At 32.5% G+C, this 16,376-nt stretch overlaps 1 protein-coding gene across 5 annotated transcripts in view; it reads right to left on the bottom strand.

The window, feature by feature from the left end:
* The window catches only part of LMO3 (LIM domain only 3), a 71,714-nt gene that overhangs the window by 53,513 nt on the left and 1,825 nt on the right, over nt 1–16,376 (bottom strand). Inside the window, exons 1-3 of one of the 5 annotated variants that reach the window (XM_074268951.1) lie at nt 16,030–16,270; nt 14,068–14,134; nt 8,325–8,538 (exon numbers count right to left, since the gene is read on the bottom strand). In XM_074268951.1, the coding sequence (XP_074125052.1) occupies nt 8,325–8,530 (206 nt within the window). In that variant the 5' untranslated portion in view covers nt 8,531–8,538; nt 14,068–14,134; nt 16,030–16,270. Of the gene's footprint in view, nt 1–8,324; nt 8,539–12,823; nt 14,037–14,067; nt 14,135–14,346; nt 14,738–16,029; nt 16,271–16,376 lie in introns of those variants that run through there. The other 4 variants (XM_074268950.1, XM_074268952.1, XM_074268949.1 and 1 more) reach the window with 4 other exon arrangements.

The following is a 16,376-nucleotide window of genomic DNA, read 5'->3' as shown; positions in this document are numbered from 1 at the left end:
AATAGAACCATGGGAAGAAAAATAAGAAGAGATAAATCTCTAAATAAGTTAATTTAATCAGCAATAAACAAATTCAGATTTTTTTTCCCCCCAACCCTTTCTATGTGTTCCCTGTTGTGGTTCCATGACATAAGCAGAAGAGGACTTTGTTTCTCTGAGGCTCCGAGACTATGATTAAGGTCACAAAGTTTATACCTATTATTATTACTTGACAGATTATATATTTATGTTTATTTAATGTATTGATTTTCATTAATAAAATTGATTTATACAAAATATATTCCCATTCCACAAGCATTAAGTTTTGTTTAAAAATTTAGTTTGGATTATTCCTCTGCAAACCACTTTTATATTCTAGAGTTTATTTCCTCTTTTGTCCAGTTAGTAAGTTTTCAATATTAAATAACACCACGTCTACACATCATCTTAATAAAGAAAACTGACATTGCTGTTTAACTTTAGAACTTCTATCTCTTCCAATGTCATTTTTCTTTCAAAAAACAAACTCTTCTATGCAGGTTTCGAAGTATAACTTTAACACCATAAAAAAAAAAAAAAAAAGATAAAGCCACAAAGTTATAATGTGTGAAACCAAGAGTTGAATAAGAGGTTATGAAAATATGTTGGGTGAAAAGACTGTCCAAGATGTTTTGACACATAGGGCCCTAAGCTCCAAATATTGCAATTTAAAAGTCTCGCTTAACTTTGCTAGTATTCATACACTTCTCTGACAGAAAACTGGAGAGAAAGCTCATGGCCTAAACATAGCTTCAGACAAAGGGAATATTAAATTAAGAAGATATAAACATCCCACTTTAAAATGGATTTTTAAAAGTATGCTTTTCCATGATTTTTATAAGGTAAATATGTATTCTGAGAGAAATTTCTCCTAGGAAATGAAATAAAGTAAGGATAATTTATTAAGCACAAAATTTGAAGGTGGAAGGGGTGTTAGTTAACAAGTACACACTGTTAAATAGCACTGAAACAGAATTAGCAATATCATCTGATTCAATTAAATTACTAGGTGATTTAGGAATTTTAGATTAAAAAATTAAATTAAGCGAATTTTCTGCTGAAAATTGTTTATGAGCCACTTTTAGAGTATCTGATGTTTGAAATTACTAGATAACATGTCTTGGCAAAAGACACTATCACCTTTTCTAGTGCCAGATTTTACCAAAGAGAACTGAAATGCCTTTGAGGTTGTCAGTGAAGGAAAAGCAAAATCACGATTTTTAACATTACAAAGTTTTCCCTCCATATCCCTCCAGAAAGTTGGTTATTTCTCAGATTTTAATCTTTTGTTTGTCATGTATAATTTTTCTAGTATAGTACCTGGGATAATAGGATTCTTCATAAAGAAGGTATTGATAGGACCTTATCAATATATCATAATCCCAAATAGTGTTAAGAACCAGCTAAAATTACAGAAATATAGACAGTGAAAATCCAATGTCACATTTTTGCTGTTCTGCAGTCATATTTTAAGTATAACAAATTAATTCTACTACTTAGAAAATTAATAAGAAAATTAAAAGAATAAAATCTAAAATATCAAATTGGAATCAATTCCCAATTAAAATAGCATTTAGATCTCATATGTTCTATATTTCTTTTAAGGAATTTTCAGTAAATTTAATACATTCTCTCAATTTCATGAAACACTATTCAATATACATTTAAATCAACCAATTATCCTAGGCTATATCTGATAAGGAACAAAATCTTACTATGCTATGCAAACATTATTTAGTTCACAGGATATATTCAGAATCTGACATTTACCAAAATACTGTTTTCTTCCTGCTTCTTTTCATCACTACACCACAGCAAAATTCTATTTATTTTTCATTTTACATTGTTCAAAGAACATTAAATTCTATTAAAAGACTGACCAATTTTAACACTAAGGTTACAAAGCACTCCACTCATTTTGCTAGTTTTTAGAAACATCCTAAAATAGAACTTTAAACTCAGAAGTCTATATATTTACTATGTGCAAAATAAGCACTTTTTGCAATTCACAAGAAACTTATTTCTAGATGTATTTAATCCTAAATGTATTTGTGGAAGCAGAAAAGAAAAATATTTTCCCCTACTAAATCCAAATTATCTAACTAGTATCTTCTAAGTGAGATTATCTGAATTGAAAAATTTTCATGCTTCAAAAGAATAGATAGATCATAGTCAAAATAAATAAAAATAAAAGGAATATGGAATACTTTATGATTTCTCAAGTCCAGTATAAGACATCTCTAATTTAAGGTTAATAAAATATATAATTCATATTTAAAAGATGAAACTTTTTAATCATATAGTACATTTTTAAAAATATACAAAAAGTTCAAAAAGCTAGAAAAGCACTCAATGTCTTTTGAACAAGAATTTTAATAAATTTCTATATTCCTCCTTCATGCCAGCCATATGAAAAGAAACTTACCATTAAGTATAACAATGCTTATGCTTATTAAATTTTTCTTTCCTTCTTTCTATTGAGCATGATGTGAAAATTGCTTATAAAACTGATGTGAAAATTGTTTATGGAATATATTTATATATTTGTTTTATTTTAAGATAGAATAATATAGTATACTACACAGGAAGATGTATTCTATAGATGCTAAGACCCACCTTGATATTTTTCAATTAAGAAAAATATTTTGAATTCATAAAATCAATAATTCTATAAATATGATTCAAACATGTTATGTTTGAATTATGAAATCATTTACAAAGAGACAGTGGATTTCTATAGGCCTAAAAACTTTACATATTATTATTACCTCACAAAACTAATGCAGTTAAAGATGATACAATAGGAATTTTGGAAGACATTAAGCAAATGAGAATAGAAGCACAAGGGATTACATAATATTAAACTATTAATTAACTATCTGGTTCTCCTTTTCTCAACTATAAAATGAGGAAATATGATGAAGGTCTCACTTTAAGAGATCTCTAAGGCCCCTTCTTTATGCTAAATCTCTGATCTTATAACAATCTTTCACAAAATATAATTTAGAATTTTAAAATAAAAAATTTTAAGAGCAATAATATTATCTTTTAGGAGAAAAAAGTAAAACCTCTAAAAGTTAAATCTTGTATTTTTAAAAATGATTGATGGGAAAAATAAATATTGGAGAAAAGTTGGAAATGTAACTATTACTGAACTTTAACATATTATCAAATTGCTCTGCAATGTTAGTAATCAGGCTAGATCATATAAATACTAGTTTTATGATCTATAAAGTTCTTTAAATTAAAAGTAGCAATATTTATTATTATTAAAACAATTCTGTTGAGAAATCTCTATATTGACAATATTTTTTTTAAGTCAACTCCAATTTTTCTCATTAATTCCTTACTTTGGAATGCTTGAATTAGCTTTCACTTAGAATAGGAACTTCAAATAATTTAAGAAATAAGCACTTATTATTGAGGATAAAGTAATAATCCTAATTCAATATTCTTACTTATAAATAAGTAATTTGAGGGAAACCTTTATCACTACCTAAGATAGGACCTAAGATAGCAGCATAATACCTTATGTTTTCCCAATAAGAACATTTTTCTTTTTTTTCTTTTTTTTTTTTTTTTTATAGGAACACAAATTCAGATAGCTTCCATAATATGCAAAGTAAGCAGCTTTGAAAGAGCTACTTGGTAAGATAGCATTCACTGAGATTTAACTCATGCTATAAATTAACTTAATGCTTTGAAATAAACTACAAATAACTTGGCAGATTTAAAGAAAACAAAATTGCCAGAAAACCTGAATAGTGAATTCGATGCTATTTACTTTTCTTAAGTTGAAAAGTACATTTTCTTTTCAATTTTAATATTTTAGTGAGGGCATGAGTCACACACACACACACACACACACACACACACACACACACACACACACACACACACACACACCACAAACTAATTCTAATGACTAAATGAACAGTAAATATTTTAATCTGTATTTTGTAAAAGAAATACAAACTAAGCAAGATTATTTCCAATCCATTAATTCCCTAATGTTGATATACAATTAGTATTAAAACAACTACTTTTATATAATAGTTATTAACCTTTTTCACAATGGTGTACTGGTGCTTCAAAATTAAATTGACCTAGACAGCTAGCGTTAATTAATTTTGCATTGTTAGATATATCCGAACAGTTCTAGTTTATCCCAAGTTCATTTTACTTTAGAGAAAGGAAGGGGAAAATGTGATCACCAATAGTTTTTAACTATACAAGTTCCCAACAGAAAAATTTAAGGTTTTTGATAATTCAACATTAATTGGTACATTTGATTCACAGGATTAAACATTGAAAGCAAAAATACTTTAGAAATAAAAATCCATTATTCCTTGAGTTTAAGGAAAAATATTCATTTGAGGGAACTACACATAGATAAATTCTGCCATGTCTTAGGAAAGGCTTAAAAAATTTAGTGATGTGAGGAGAAAATTAAGGAACTTCACCATTATGAATACAGATCAAGGACAGACCATTAAAAAGATATTCCATGTAAATGTATAGTCTATATTTATGCATACACATATATGTTATATTAAGTTGTACTAGATTCCTAAGATTTCCAATACTTTCTCCCCCATTCTATCCTATTTGTTCATATTTCCTTTATTTTAGTGCAGGAAGTACCATGAGTGTGTGTGTATATATATATGTGTGTGTGTGTGTGTGTGTGTGTGTGTGTGTGTGTGTGTGTGTGTGTGTGTGTGTGTGTGTGTGTATACACACACACATTCATAAACTAAAACAATAGTTATGTTTTAGAAAAACCATGAATAAGACTATGTAACTTAGAGAATTCTTATTGTCATTTTGACCTTAAGTCCCTAACTATACTGAAGTTAACAAAGCAACAACTAAGAAGCCTACAATATCTTCTTGTTATACATCAAAGGAGATGTATGCTAAGTGATAAGGCTTTCCTGCCTCTCCTCTATACAAAGTAATGACAATTTCAATTTCTAATATAGTTATCTAATTATTTTATAGTTTAAAGCAACATAACTTTCACTTAATCAAGTTTTATCCTATCCCTAACCTCCAGTCCCACCAAAAAAATGTTCCTGGAGATGTAGAAAAGAAGAAAATAGTAATTATATAAATTTATTAATTACTCTATATCTTGCTTGTTTCAAAGTATTTAAATATTAAAATAGGAAAAGTCCAAATATCATCACATAAATGAATTCATTTATTAGAAACCAAATTTTCTGATCTAAAATCTTTAATGCAATTTTTTTAATAAGTGAAAATTAAGCAAGAATGAAATCACATTTTTCATTGGTTTTTGATCAAAATATGATAAAAGAGCAACTGATCTATAGTGCTATCTTAACACTACTGAATTTTATTTTTACTCTATTCAATAAAACTCATTTGATAATATTTAAATATATTTATACATGATTTGTTTTGAATATAAAGTTAGATTTCAAAATTATAAAGATTACAAATCTACTTGCACAGAAATTTTGTGTCTCTATAGATGTTGAAAGGTGAGATTTCATGTTTTATATTTGAAAATTTCAAGAAATTTCTGTTTTTAACAATAACTTCTTAAACACACATACACACATCTACACATACATACCCTTTTCCACAGTATGTTTGCGTTGTCATAGGTGAATTACTAACTTACCTAAAAAATTCACTTTAACTTATGAGTTAAGTTTAAATAAGTAATATTGCTCATTTAATAACTAGCTTGAAATGTCAACAAGTTGAAGGTTATTAACATAACAACTTTGTTAAATGTGATGATGACTAATTAAGAAGAAATGGCATTCTGAAAAACAGGTATATACACATTTAAGAGGCACTTTATGTTTCAGAAAATATATATATAATTTTCAAAGCTAAAAGTTAAACAGCATCGTATTATTTAGCAAGCTTGAAAATGGAACAAGAAAATTTAGGTTCTGTTATAGTGAGGTCAGTCATGGAGAGAGATAATACAGAAAAAGAGAATGATTTAATATCTACAATACATACTTACTTTACTGTTAAATTACATGTTTAATATTTTACTAAAATTCATTAATGGGCAATGATTAAAACTTCTTTTGAAGGTAAATTAAGTTCATATTGGTGAAATAATTTTAATTTTGATTTATTGTATGTGGAATTATTTTTTTCTGGAGATAATCCTGAAAAATTTGCTTGCAAAGCAACAATTTTAGCTGAAAAAGGAACCAGATATTGGAGTTTTGCATCTAATGTGGAAAATTCTGATTCCAGTTGAAATGATGCATTAATCCATATAATTCCTGTTCAGGTTTATCAAAAGTTTATTTTAAGAAATTTTATATCCTAGACACTGTTAGCAAATATTATGAACATAACATGTTTATGTGTAAGGATTAAAATACTATAACTGCTTGTCAATACAGTAGTAGCAAAACTATGAAGATAAATCAGTTGCAATAAATCAGCTACCTTTTGAGTGCAGGATCAGGAAATAAAGTTAGTTTACAAATAAATTGAGGGGAAGAAAAATTCTAATTTCAAAACTTAACTATACAAATAGGCATCATTATAATATCTAAAACAATAATGAGTTATTTGCATCAGTAATAATCAAAGAGAAAAACCAGTTATAACTAGGGCATAAAGTGCAAACTGTGGCTTTGCTCCAGGATACTAGAATTTAGAGAGTACAGAAATTTGAACCACATTTTTTCTCATCAGGATAGAAACTATTGTAGTAACTAATTGCCCCTCCAATTCAAATTCTTTTTTCTTTATGTTATTTTCACATGATGAATTACTACATTCCTACGTACCATTAAAAAAAAAAAGTTGATTTGATGGCTGAAAAGTGCCACTTATTCTAGGTGCCAAAATTTCTAGTTACTAATATATTTGACTAAGTCATTTTAAATAGCCACTTCTCACTTTTAGATTTCTACTTATTTGCATAACATCATAATAAGTAAAAAAGACAGAATAACTTGATATATTTGACATGGCTTGGAAATATGGCATTGATAGTTAGAAAGCATTTGTACTATCTTTAAGGATGGGATCCTCATTCAAATGAGATTTGTTTGTACTTATGGGTGAACCTGCATGAAAATGAGATTGGGTTTCTGTGTATTGGAATTTTATAATTTCTCCAAACAGTATGACATAGGTGAGCAGGAATGAATTCACTCTCTTACTAAACTTATCAAATTGAATTTCTGATGGGGTTTTAAAAGAACAGTTTGATTTAAGTTTTCACAAGAGCATTAGCAAAGGAATAAAAAGCCATCATTTTAGGTCCATAGCCAATGGTGAAATTTCAAATGAGTCCTTCCTTAGGTAGTACTTTTCAACTAGAAAAAAAAAAATCAATTCACACTCATTTACGAAATTCAGAGCAATGCACTTTGTGAATCGACATTCTGGAAGTTAGTGCCTATCCAAAGGTGAGGAACTCTGGAACGAAAGAGACTTATTAAGAGTGAAGCTTTACCTGACTGCTGCCTTCATAACCAAGGGCATCAGAGCACTCCTATAACTCTTTAGCTGTTTAACTTATAAGAGATGTATCATTTGCTAGTGATAGAAGCTTTTAATATAGTGCTTTTTATAGAGTTACTGACAGGTTTAGTGTTTAAAGTTCAGGTTTATTTTTGTGCTGGTCAGTATAACTTTTGTGGGAAGGAGAGTCTGAAGCATATATGAACACACACTAAAACCTATACCAACTTCAGGGCAAGTTCTTCAAAACAAGTTTTGCTTAACAATTTCAAAATCACATTTATATGAGAGAGAAATAATTGCTCATTTCTTTATGTTGCTAATTCTTCTGATTCAATTAACAATTAGTGATGGAATTATTTCATAAAATGCTCTCAAAACTTGTTTTTTTAAAAAATAAAGGTTAAAAACTGAAGTATTTAGTTTTATGTGTGTATATGTCACAGCTTTAATCTACTTATTTTCTCCTTCCCCTATAATGAAATTATGTGTGTATATGTAAAATTTTATACATACATGAAGATGTGTTTATTTTTGTGTATGTATATAACACACACACACACATTTGATGCTTGTTGACAGTTTTCAACAGATTCAGTTGACAGAGAATTGATTATACAAGTTGAGTAGACCAAGTCACAACATAATTGTTGATATCTGGTCTAGTCACTTTTTTTTTTTTGCTGTAAGATGACAAAAACGTATAACAGTTCTGAGAGTTGAGTTCAGCATCATTCAATTGGTGGGATGTAGTTGTGAGGGAATCCATAAAGCTTGATAATTGTTTTTAAGTCTAGTCACCTCTAGTATAGAAGAATAATGCCTACCTCAGGTAGTCTCTGCGACAAAGGATAAGGTTTGCTTTAGTGTACAGGGTGGAGCCCACTTCTCCCAACCGACAATCACAGCAAGCACACTTCAGACAGTCTTCATGCCAATATTTGTCCAGGGCCTTCAGTAGATATCGGTCCTTGATTTTACGGTTGCAGCCAGCACAACCTTTCGGCTTGGTGTCTGGCTGGACTGAGAGCATTTGTATACCTAAGAAAGTTAAAAAAAATAACTGGGGCTATTAGATGGATTGAAAAGATATCAAGGACCAAAATTAGACTCTAAAAATTCAAATTTGCTTTCTTTAGAAGAAAAGTCTTATTTTTTTATTCTAAAGATATTTACTGAAAACACACAATTGGACTTAGTCTGTCATTTACACTTTATACTTTGCTTACTCAATTTCTTTCCTCATCATTTGTTCATCTTCCACATATCAAGTGGTAAAAACTAGTTTATTTATGTGTGTATGTATATATTAATTTATATACGTTTTTATATCTGTGTATATGCATACACAAATATATGGGGGGAAGACAGAGAGAAATAGAGAGAGAAGGATAGAGAGAAAAAATAAGAATATTCATGTCATGGTAAGCAGCTGTTATAAATATGAAGCTAAGTAATATTAGATAATTGTATAATGTTTCTGCTCCTGAATAGAACATTTCCCTTGGGGAGAAAATGTGATTAAAATTCTAAACAATTTTTAAAGAAATCTACTTAATAATGCACCACACATAAATTTGCCCTCCAGTACATAAGTGTCAATCTCAAAATATCTGAAATAGCGAGGTTAAAATAACCACTTAATGTGTATTTGGTGGTAGGAAGAGTAGGGTGCCCCCTGTGTGGGGAAAAGTAGTTAGCTGACAGTAGTTGAAGGGGTATATGACACAGAATTTTAAAACATCAACTAAAGATCCAAACATTCCTAAATAATGGACATTTCAAGATATGGTCCTTATGTTAAAAGAGAATAGAGATACCAGTATCTACATTAAAATCATATAAACTGTGTATTTAATCTATCAAGTTATAATTTTAACAAAATATTAATTAACATTCTAAAAGAGTATCAGAAAAAGGACCAGTTTTCACCTGAAAGGTCAGTATTGGAAGACAACAAGGGGAATTAATCATTCTTTACTAAGATTTTTTTTTAAAGTTCTCTCCATAAATATTACACATCCAGTAACAAGTTATCATGAATGGGATGCCTATTCAGTTCTACAGTTTGGCCACACATTCTTTTAAAAACCATTAATATTTTATTATTCACCAATTACATGTAAAAACAATTTTTAACATTCGTTTTTAAAACTTTGAGTTCCAATTCATTCTCTTCCTTCCTTCTTATCCCCTCCCCACCCTGAGAAGACAAGCAATTCAATATAGATTATACATGTGAAATCATGCAAAAATTCCCATATTAGTCATATTGTGGAAATAAAGGATAAACAAAATCTCAGGGAAAAAAAGTTTTTTAAAAAGTATGCTTCAATATATATTCAGGTACCATTATTTTTTTCTCTGGAGATAGATACCATTTTTCACCATAAATAGCTTCAGAGTTGTCATAGGTCATTCTATTTTGTCCATACTTTTGATAGTAAAATATACTCATCCTTAAGATTCCCCCTTTTCTTTTTATTGAACTTATACCTTCTCCATAAACACTCATCCCAATCCCAAATACACAAAATAAAGAACAAAGGTCAAAATAAGTCAAGTGGCTTTTTCCCAAGGTCATACAATTATTTAATGTTACAACTAGGATTAGAATCCATGCCTCTTCAATATTTTTTTCAATAAATTCATGTTCCTTTATAAAAGTACTGAATCTCAAACTTACTTGGAAGCAGAGAAAATGATATTTTGCATTAATTGTGCATGTTCTTACTAACTGCTTTAAGAAAATTAGAAAGCATATTCTACATCCGGTTATCATCCCCTGTTCTATCTTCCCTGATTATATAAGTTTTCTTCAAGTTTCTAAAAGTGACATTATGGTAAATGTTCGACCATAACCTTTAACATTGCTATTTCAAATCCCATAGGCAAAAAGAAAACACAGCTTTTTGTAAGAGAAGTCTTCTGCAAAGATTTTTTTTCTTAAGAAATAATAAACATTTGTTAGAATGAAACTTCCTTGGCTGAAATTTATTTGGTTCAGCCAGATTTCCAGTCTAGATGTGGAGTTAGGAGTTCTTTGTAAAGAATAGCAGGTTGTATCCCTGTGGTCTGATTCCTCTCCTTTAAAGGAACTAAGGACCTAGGATAGATCAATCATAACCCTTAGTGCTCCTGCTAAAGCTTACTTTCTAAAACTTCTATCAAATGAAGATTCTTTGATCGTAACTGATTATTTCTAGTATGATTCTATTGGGAATGAATTTCATCAATTACAATATAGCACATTCTCTAATGCTCTTAATAAATCGGGGTGGAGGAAAAAAATTTAATTTAGTAAATATGGTCCTGGATTTCAGAGGCATATACACATTTGTTATATGTATAATCAACAGTTTGAAAGGAAGACTGCTCTACTTTCCCCAGTTGATAATTCCGTTTTTTTTTTTTCTTTTTGAACATTAGTGCTCAGAAAAATTAGAAGAAAATCCTCATCTGAAAGAACTAAGCTATATTTTCTAGTTATGTTACAGCCATAAAGAATATAGGGCCAAATCTCTCATTCAAAAATCTCCAAACAGGGGAAACTAGTCTTTATGAAAACTAGACAATAGATTACTAATCTCCAAAAATGTTTTTGTTATGTTAACATTTTAAGTTAGCACTCAGAATTCAGCAAATGTTTGTATTTAGTAAACTAATGACCCTAAGTCATTTAAGCACATTAGTTGAATATTCTATATTATATTAATGTGGCTTCCTTTTAAAAGGATCATATTGCTCCTAAAATTAAACATTTCAACTAGACTTAAATAAATAACTATTAGAAAATGGTTATTTCACAATTATTCTGCCATATATATAGAATTTATAAATTAGTCAGCAGATTTCCCTGACCGTTCCCAAAACGTCTTTGTAAAGTTATATGTTCATAAGCCAAGAAACATTTCACAAGTTTCTTATAGCACATCAGGAGTCATAACTAGTTTTAGATTGGCATGTAAATTGTTCTGAGGGAAATTCTTATTGCCTCTGAGAACCTGCTATTCCGAGTTATTTGACAGTTTAAGGGAAATCAATTTTTTTTTAAAGACAAATAATGGGCTGTGCAGTATGGTGTTCAGAAATAAGTAGAACCATTTCATTTAAACTCTGGTGAGCTTTTAATTGCCTGGATTGTATTGTGAGCCAGCCTAACGGTTGATTGCCTCCATTATGCTCTCTTGTTCTGTGCTATTCATCCGCAAAGTCTCAGCTATAGTAGTTAACACAACAAAGTAACCACAACTCTATAACATGTGGGTTTTTTTTTTAATAAAGAGATTTTCAACACTTAGAGAGATTGCCTTTCAACCAATAGTATATATTCAGATGAAAAAACTACTTTCCCACTTAAATCTTTCTCTCTCTCTCTCTCTCTCTCTCTCTCTCTCTCTCTCTCTCTCTCTCTCAGTTCTGTCTGTCTGTCTGTCTGTCTCCTCTGTCTGTCTCTCCTGTCTCTCTCACAAGAGGTAAGGCTATACAGCAGGTTGACAGCTGAGGTGAGTTAGGAAGATGCTAAAATGAGAATGCAGGTCCCATACCTAGGAGCCCTGACTCAGATTAAAAGAATTTGACCAAGGCCATTCAATTGCTGAGGGGTACTAAACAAAAGATTTTCTTTCTTTACCCCCTCCAATCTTCAAATCAACCCCTCCTCAACCCCATTTGAAAGCTGGATTGGGCCTAAAAGCTTGTTTTTCTCTGTTCAGTGGCCCAGAGCATCCCTGCAGGCTGTAGCCCCCTAAGGGACAACAATGCAAATAGATGTCCCTATATCTCAGGGACTGGAGCTGCATAACTCCGTTCTACCCCTTCAACTCCCTCCTCCCCACCCTCTCAACCCCCCCTTCTTTTTTGAGCAATGGAGCTGGGAACCAATTTGATTCCCTTTTTCTCCAATGCAGCTGCAAGGCTCAGAGATACTGACATTTTTCCACTCTTATCAGTTTAATTACAGTTACCATGGCAGCAAAGTGCTAGTGCTTGGCAAAGGCCAACAAGAGATTTGCAAGACTGAGTTCAATTTTGATGCAGCTCACATGCAAAATCAAAAAAATAAGAAACATACATACAGTATAACAAAGAATTCCTTTTGGGTTTACACTCCAGCCTCTTTTGTGGCAGTGTCTTTTCAGCCACACAGGGATGATTTGCAAAGAATGTAGCAATATTTGTTGCACCTAGCAAGATTAATTGGTTTAAACAGCAGTCTTTCAAAGCAGTTACAACAAAAATATTTCAGATATCTTTAGAAATGCACTAAAAGAACATTAAAGTCAGGTTCCTGAAAAGTACAGCTACGACATGATAGTAACCTTACCAAAACTTTTCTCCTTTTTCTGCATGAGTTGATTTAAGAATGCCTGAGTCGCAGTTTCTCATTGGATTTGATAATCCAAGAAAAGTGGTAGCGTCCCTTTTGCTTTGGTTGAAGTGAGAAGCTGGTGTTCAGATACACAGCCGAGAACAGACTATTGTGCACCCACTTTGGGAAAGGGTCGGAGTGTTGGCAGGGGGTGGGGGGAAGGGAGAAGGGTTGACAGACAAGACAACACACACAAACTGAACCACTTGCACCACTTGCAATGTGGCAGTGTACAAAATGATGGCGAATGACAAAGCCACATGTTTCCCTAACTCTGTCCGTAATCCTATAATCCCAGTGGTCTCTTTTAGCTTGGTTTTAACAAATGGATTTGATTAAACTGTCACATGCAGCGTTAGCATACCATATCATGTTCAATATGAAAAAGATCATAAATCTGACTTGTATTTCATAATAGCAATCTGTGTAGCCTCTAAAAATGTGCTGCATCAGTCTAATATCGGGCTATTAGTCCATGTGCACCTCATTTCACTGAATCTCTCTTTCCCCTTCCCAGGTTCCATCCATACTCAACAACCATGCACTCTAGACACTTTGCTACCCGAAAGGATTGGAGAGTTAAGGGAATGATGGGCTTATCGTATCTATTTAGAAAGGGAAAACAGTGTTATAAAGGAATGAAGACTCTCCAAATTAAACTATTGGGGAGATTGATGGGGGAAGCAGTCATAGAATCATACCTCACAAAGCAAAACCAAACCAAACCAAAACAAAAACAAACAAACAAAAAAACTCCACAAGCACTCTATCCCTGGTCCCCTTGACCTGAACCTTAAAAATATCTTAAGAATTGCACCCTCCCCTCCATTCTCTGCCACAAAGAATAAGCGTGTGGAAATGCTGCAGTTCATTGTTAACTTTGACTATTATCTACTCTAATACTTGAGATGTTCAGCGAAGGAGCTTCTCTCCCTTCCTCCATCAGCATCTTCCGATTGCATGTATTTCATGTCTCATCATAAAAATAATGAAGCCTCACATGATTTAAACAAAATCGTCTCAGCAGAGCTGCAGCTTGAGCGAAAGTTACAGTGCAGAAGACGATGTGTTGCGGCTCTAGTTTATACCTCATTAGGAGAGGCGAAAAAAAAATACCCACATAACACACACGCACGCACGCGCACACATACACACACCACAAATAACCCAAAGCTTGTGTATACAGTTGCTTCACTTACCTTCTCAATTAAGCAATACAGGGGGAGGCAGTTCAGTGAGCACAGTGGCTGCTTTGTAGCTCTTCTCCTTGGGAAAGGTCAAAAAGAAGCATTGTTTGAAAAAAAAAAAAAAAAAAAAAAGGACAGGGGAGGGAATCGCTATTCTTTAAGTTTAAAATAATGAGGTCCTCAAGGATCCGCCAAATAATTGTGTTGACCACATCTGAGCTACAGGTGTCCTCCTTTTAGTATCTTACAGTCCACGGCTGTCTTTCTCTGTCCTGGCTCAAGACAACTTACCTAAGCAGCGTGTGAGGAACCAAGCTGAATGAAGCCAGGGCTTTATCAGCTGCAAAATGCAATCCCTTACCAGCCAGACATAATACAGCAAAAGAAAAGGTCACTCAGTTATTACTGAGCCAGCAGAGCCCAGGCAGCTCTTGTCAAGACCATAGAGAAGCAGCTCCCTTCCGATTTAAGACTATTTACCTCTCACCCCCCATCCCCCCTTCTTTCCTTCTCTCTCTCCCGTCCCTCCCTCCTTCGTTCGCTCCCTCTCGTGTTCTCGTTCTGCAGCTCAGTCAAGTACAGCCTCCGAAAGTGCAAAGCAGCCAGGAGACAGATTGGGCTTTGTTGGTAATTTCCCATGGTGAAAATTTACAAGCCTGCGAGTGCAGTCAGCAAAACCACATGCATATGCTAGACACAAACACCAGGGACAACCCCTCAGAAAAAAAAAAAAAAAAAAAAAAAAAAAAAAAAAAAAAAAAAGTGACCTCTACCGAAATCAACTCAGAAAGGACCCTATACGTCCCAGCCTATCCAAAATGAAACTCCCGCGGTGGGGGCTTGGGGGAGAGGGGGATGATTAGTGTGTGTGTGAGGGGAGGGGGGGAGATAAAGAGAAGAGAAGGAACAGATAATAAGAATTTCTTTGAATAACCAGGGCATTTCGCAACAGCTGGCTACATTTAAAATAAACTGTCCCCAATAGTACTTTTGAAAGTAACAATTATGGAAATTTAAAAAAAAATTCAGTTAAAACGTCACCTAAGATTTTCAGAATTAGCTAGAAAAGTATTACCCTCCTCTATTCTAGGAGGATTTGGGGGTGGGGGGAAATAAATATTGTAGCTTGGTCTCTAACTCTCATTCATAGTCCAGAAAAACTCCCTGCTCTGTAGGTCTGCCACACACAGGCCTCTTCCTGCCTATAGTCTCAGGCTACCCCTCCTCTCATTCTAATGGCCAAGCTAGAGTGAACTTGCTGTTGGATTCATTCAGTTCCTTTCCCCTTTCTTCCAAAATACTCCTTAAATTTACTTTAAAACTCCTAAAAAGTCTGAGTCTAATCTATCTCTTTTTAAAGTACTCTATATTCTGTGCTTTACTACTAGCTTGGTTAAAATACAATTGAGGTTCCCACAAGCTTTCACAGCTCTCAAAATAATTTGCTGTGGTACCTGCATAAGACTTATTTTGAATGCGGTTTTTAAAAGATTTTATTTACTGCGATGTCTATTTCTCCCTTTCCCCACCCCATTTACTTCACATTCCTTCTTGAAAGGCTGTTGGCAGCTGGAGGAAAAAAAAAAGAAATTATTTCTCAAAACTTCAAAGTTACTCTCTTTCCCCAGGTTTAAAAGCTCTGACATAAGTCAGGTTTAAAATTCAGTCCAAATTTAAATGACATTAAGTCATAAAAGAACCAAGAAAGATTCAGTAGAGTACTTCCAACTTCTTCTTCCCCACCACCAATTTAACCTAGAAATAATAGTTTAAAACAAACCAAAAAAAAGCAATCTAAAAAAAAAAAAAAAAAAAAAAATGAACTTTGGGCTTTACTTTGTTTTAATTAATAAAAATTAAAAGTACCAATATTTTGGCCTCTCAAATCCCCACCCTCAAGACCCCTTTAAGATGAGATTATCATGTGGCCACTTTTTTTCTCCCTTTAAAATAGTAACAAAACTCAGAACTAACCTGAAAAATAATTGAAAAATCACAGACAGCAGGTTAAAACGACCCCCTTCAGCTGATTTGATCTGTACATAAGCAGATTTCTCAACTTTTGCCTTTCTTTACTACTTATACAAGCATACATACACCTCATCTGTATGAATAGTTCCTTGCTTATACCCCTACCTTTGCTACAACCACTCTGAAAACACAGCAGTCTCTCACTCTCTCTCTCTCTCTCAACCAATGCACTGAGAAGAAGAAAAGAGGGAGGGAGAAGTATGTGTGGGGAAAGGGAGAAATAAAATCAAAACAAATGGTACAGCTAATGAGGACAATTAAATTAATTATGTTCAAGGAGATGAGATTTT

The sequence above is a fragment of the Sminthopsis crassicaudata genome, chromosome 5 (genome assembly GCF_048593235.1).
Source record: "Sminthopsis crassicaudata isolate SCR6 chromosome 5, ASM4859323v1, whole genome shotgun sequence".
Classification (NCBI taxonomy): Eukaryota; Metazoa; Chordata; class Mammalia; order Dasyuromorphia; family Dasyuridae; genus Sminthopsis; species Sminthopsis crassicaudata.
This window is presented reverse-complemented; position numbering and strand designations above follow the sequence as displayed.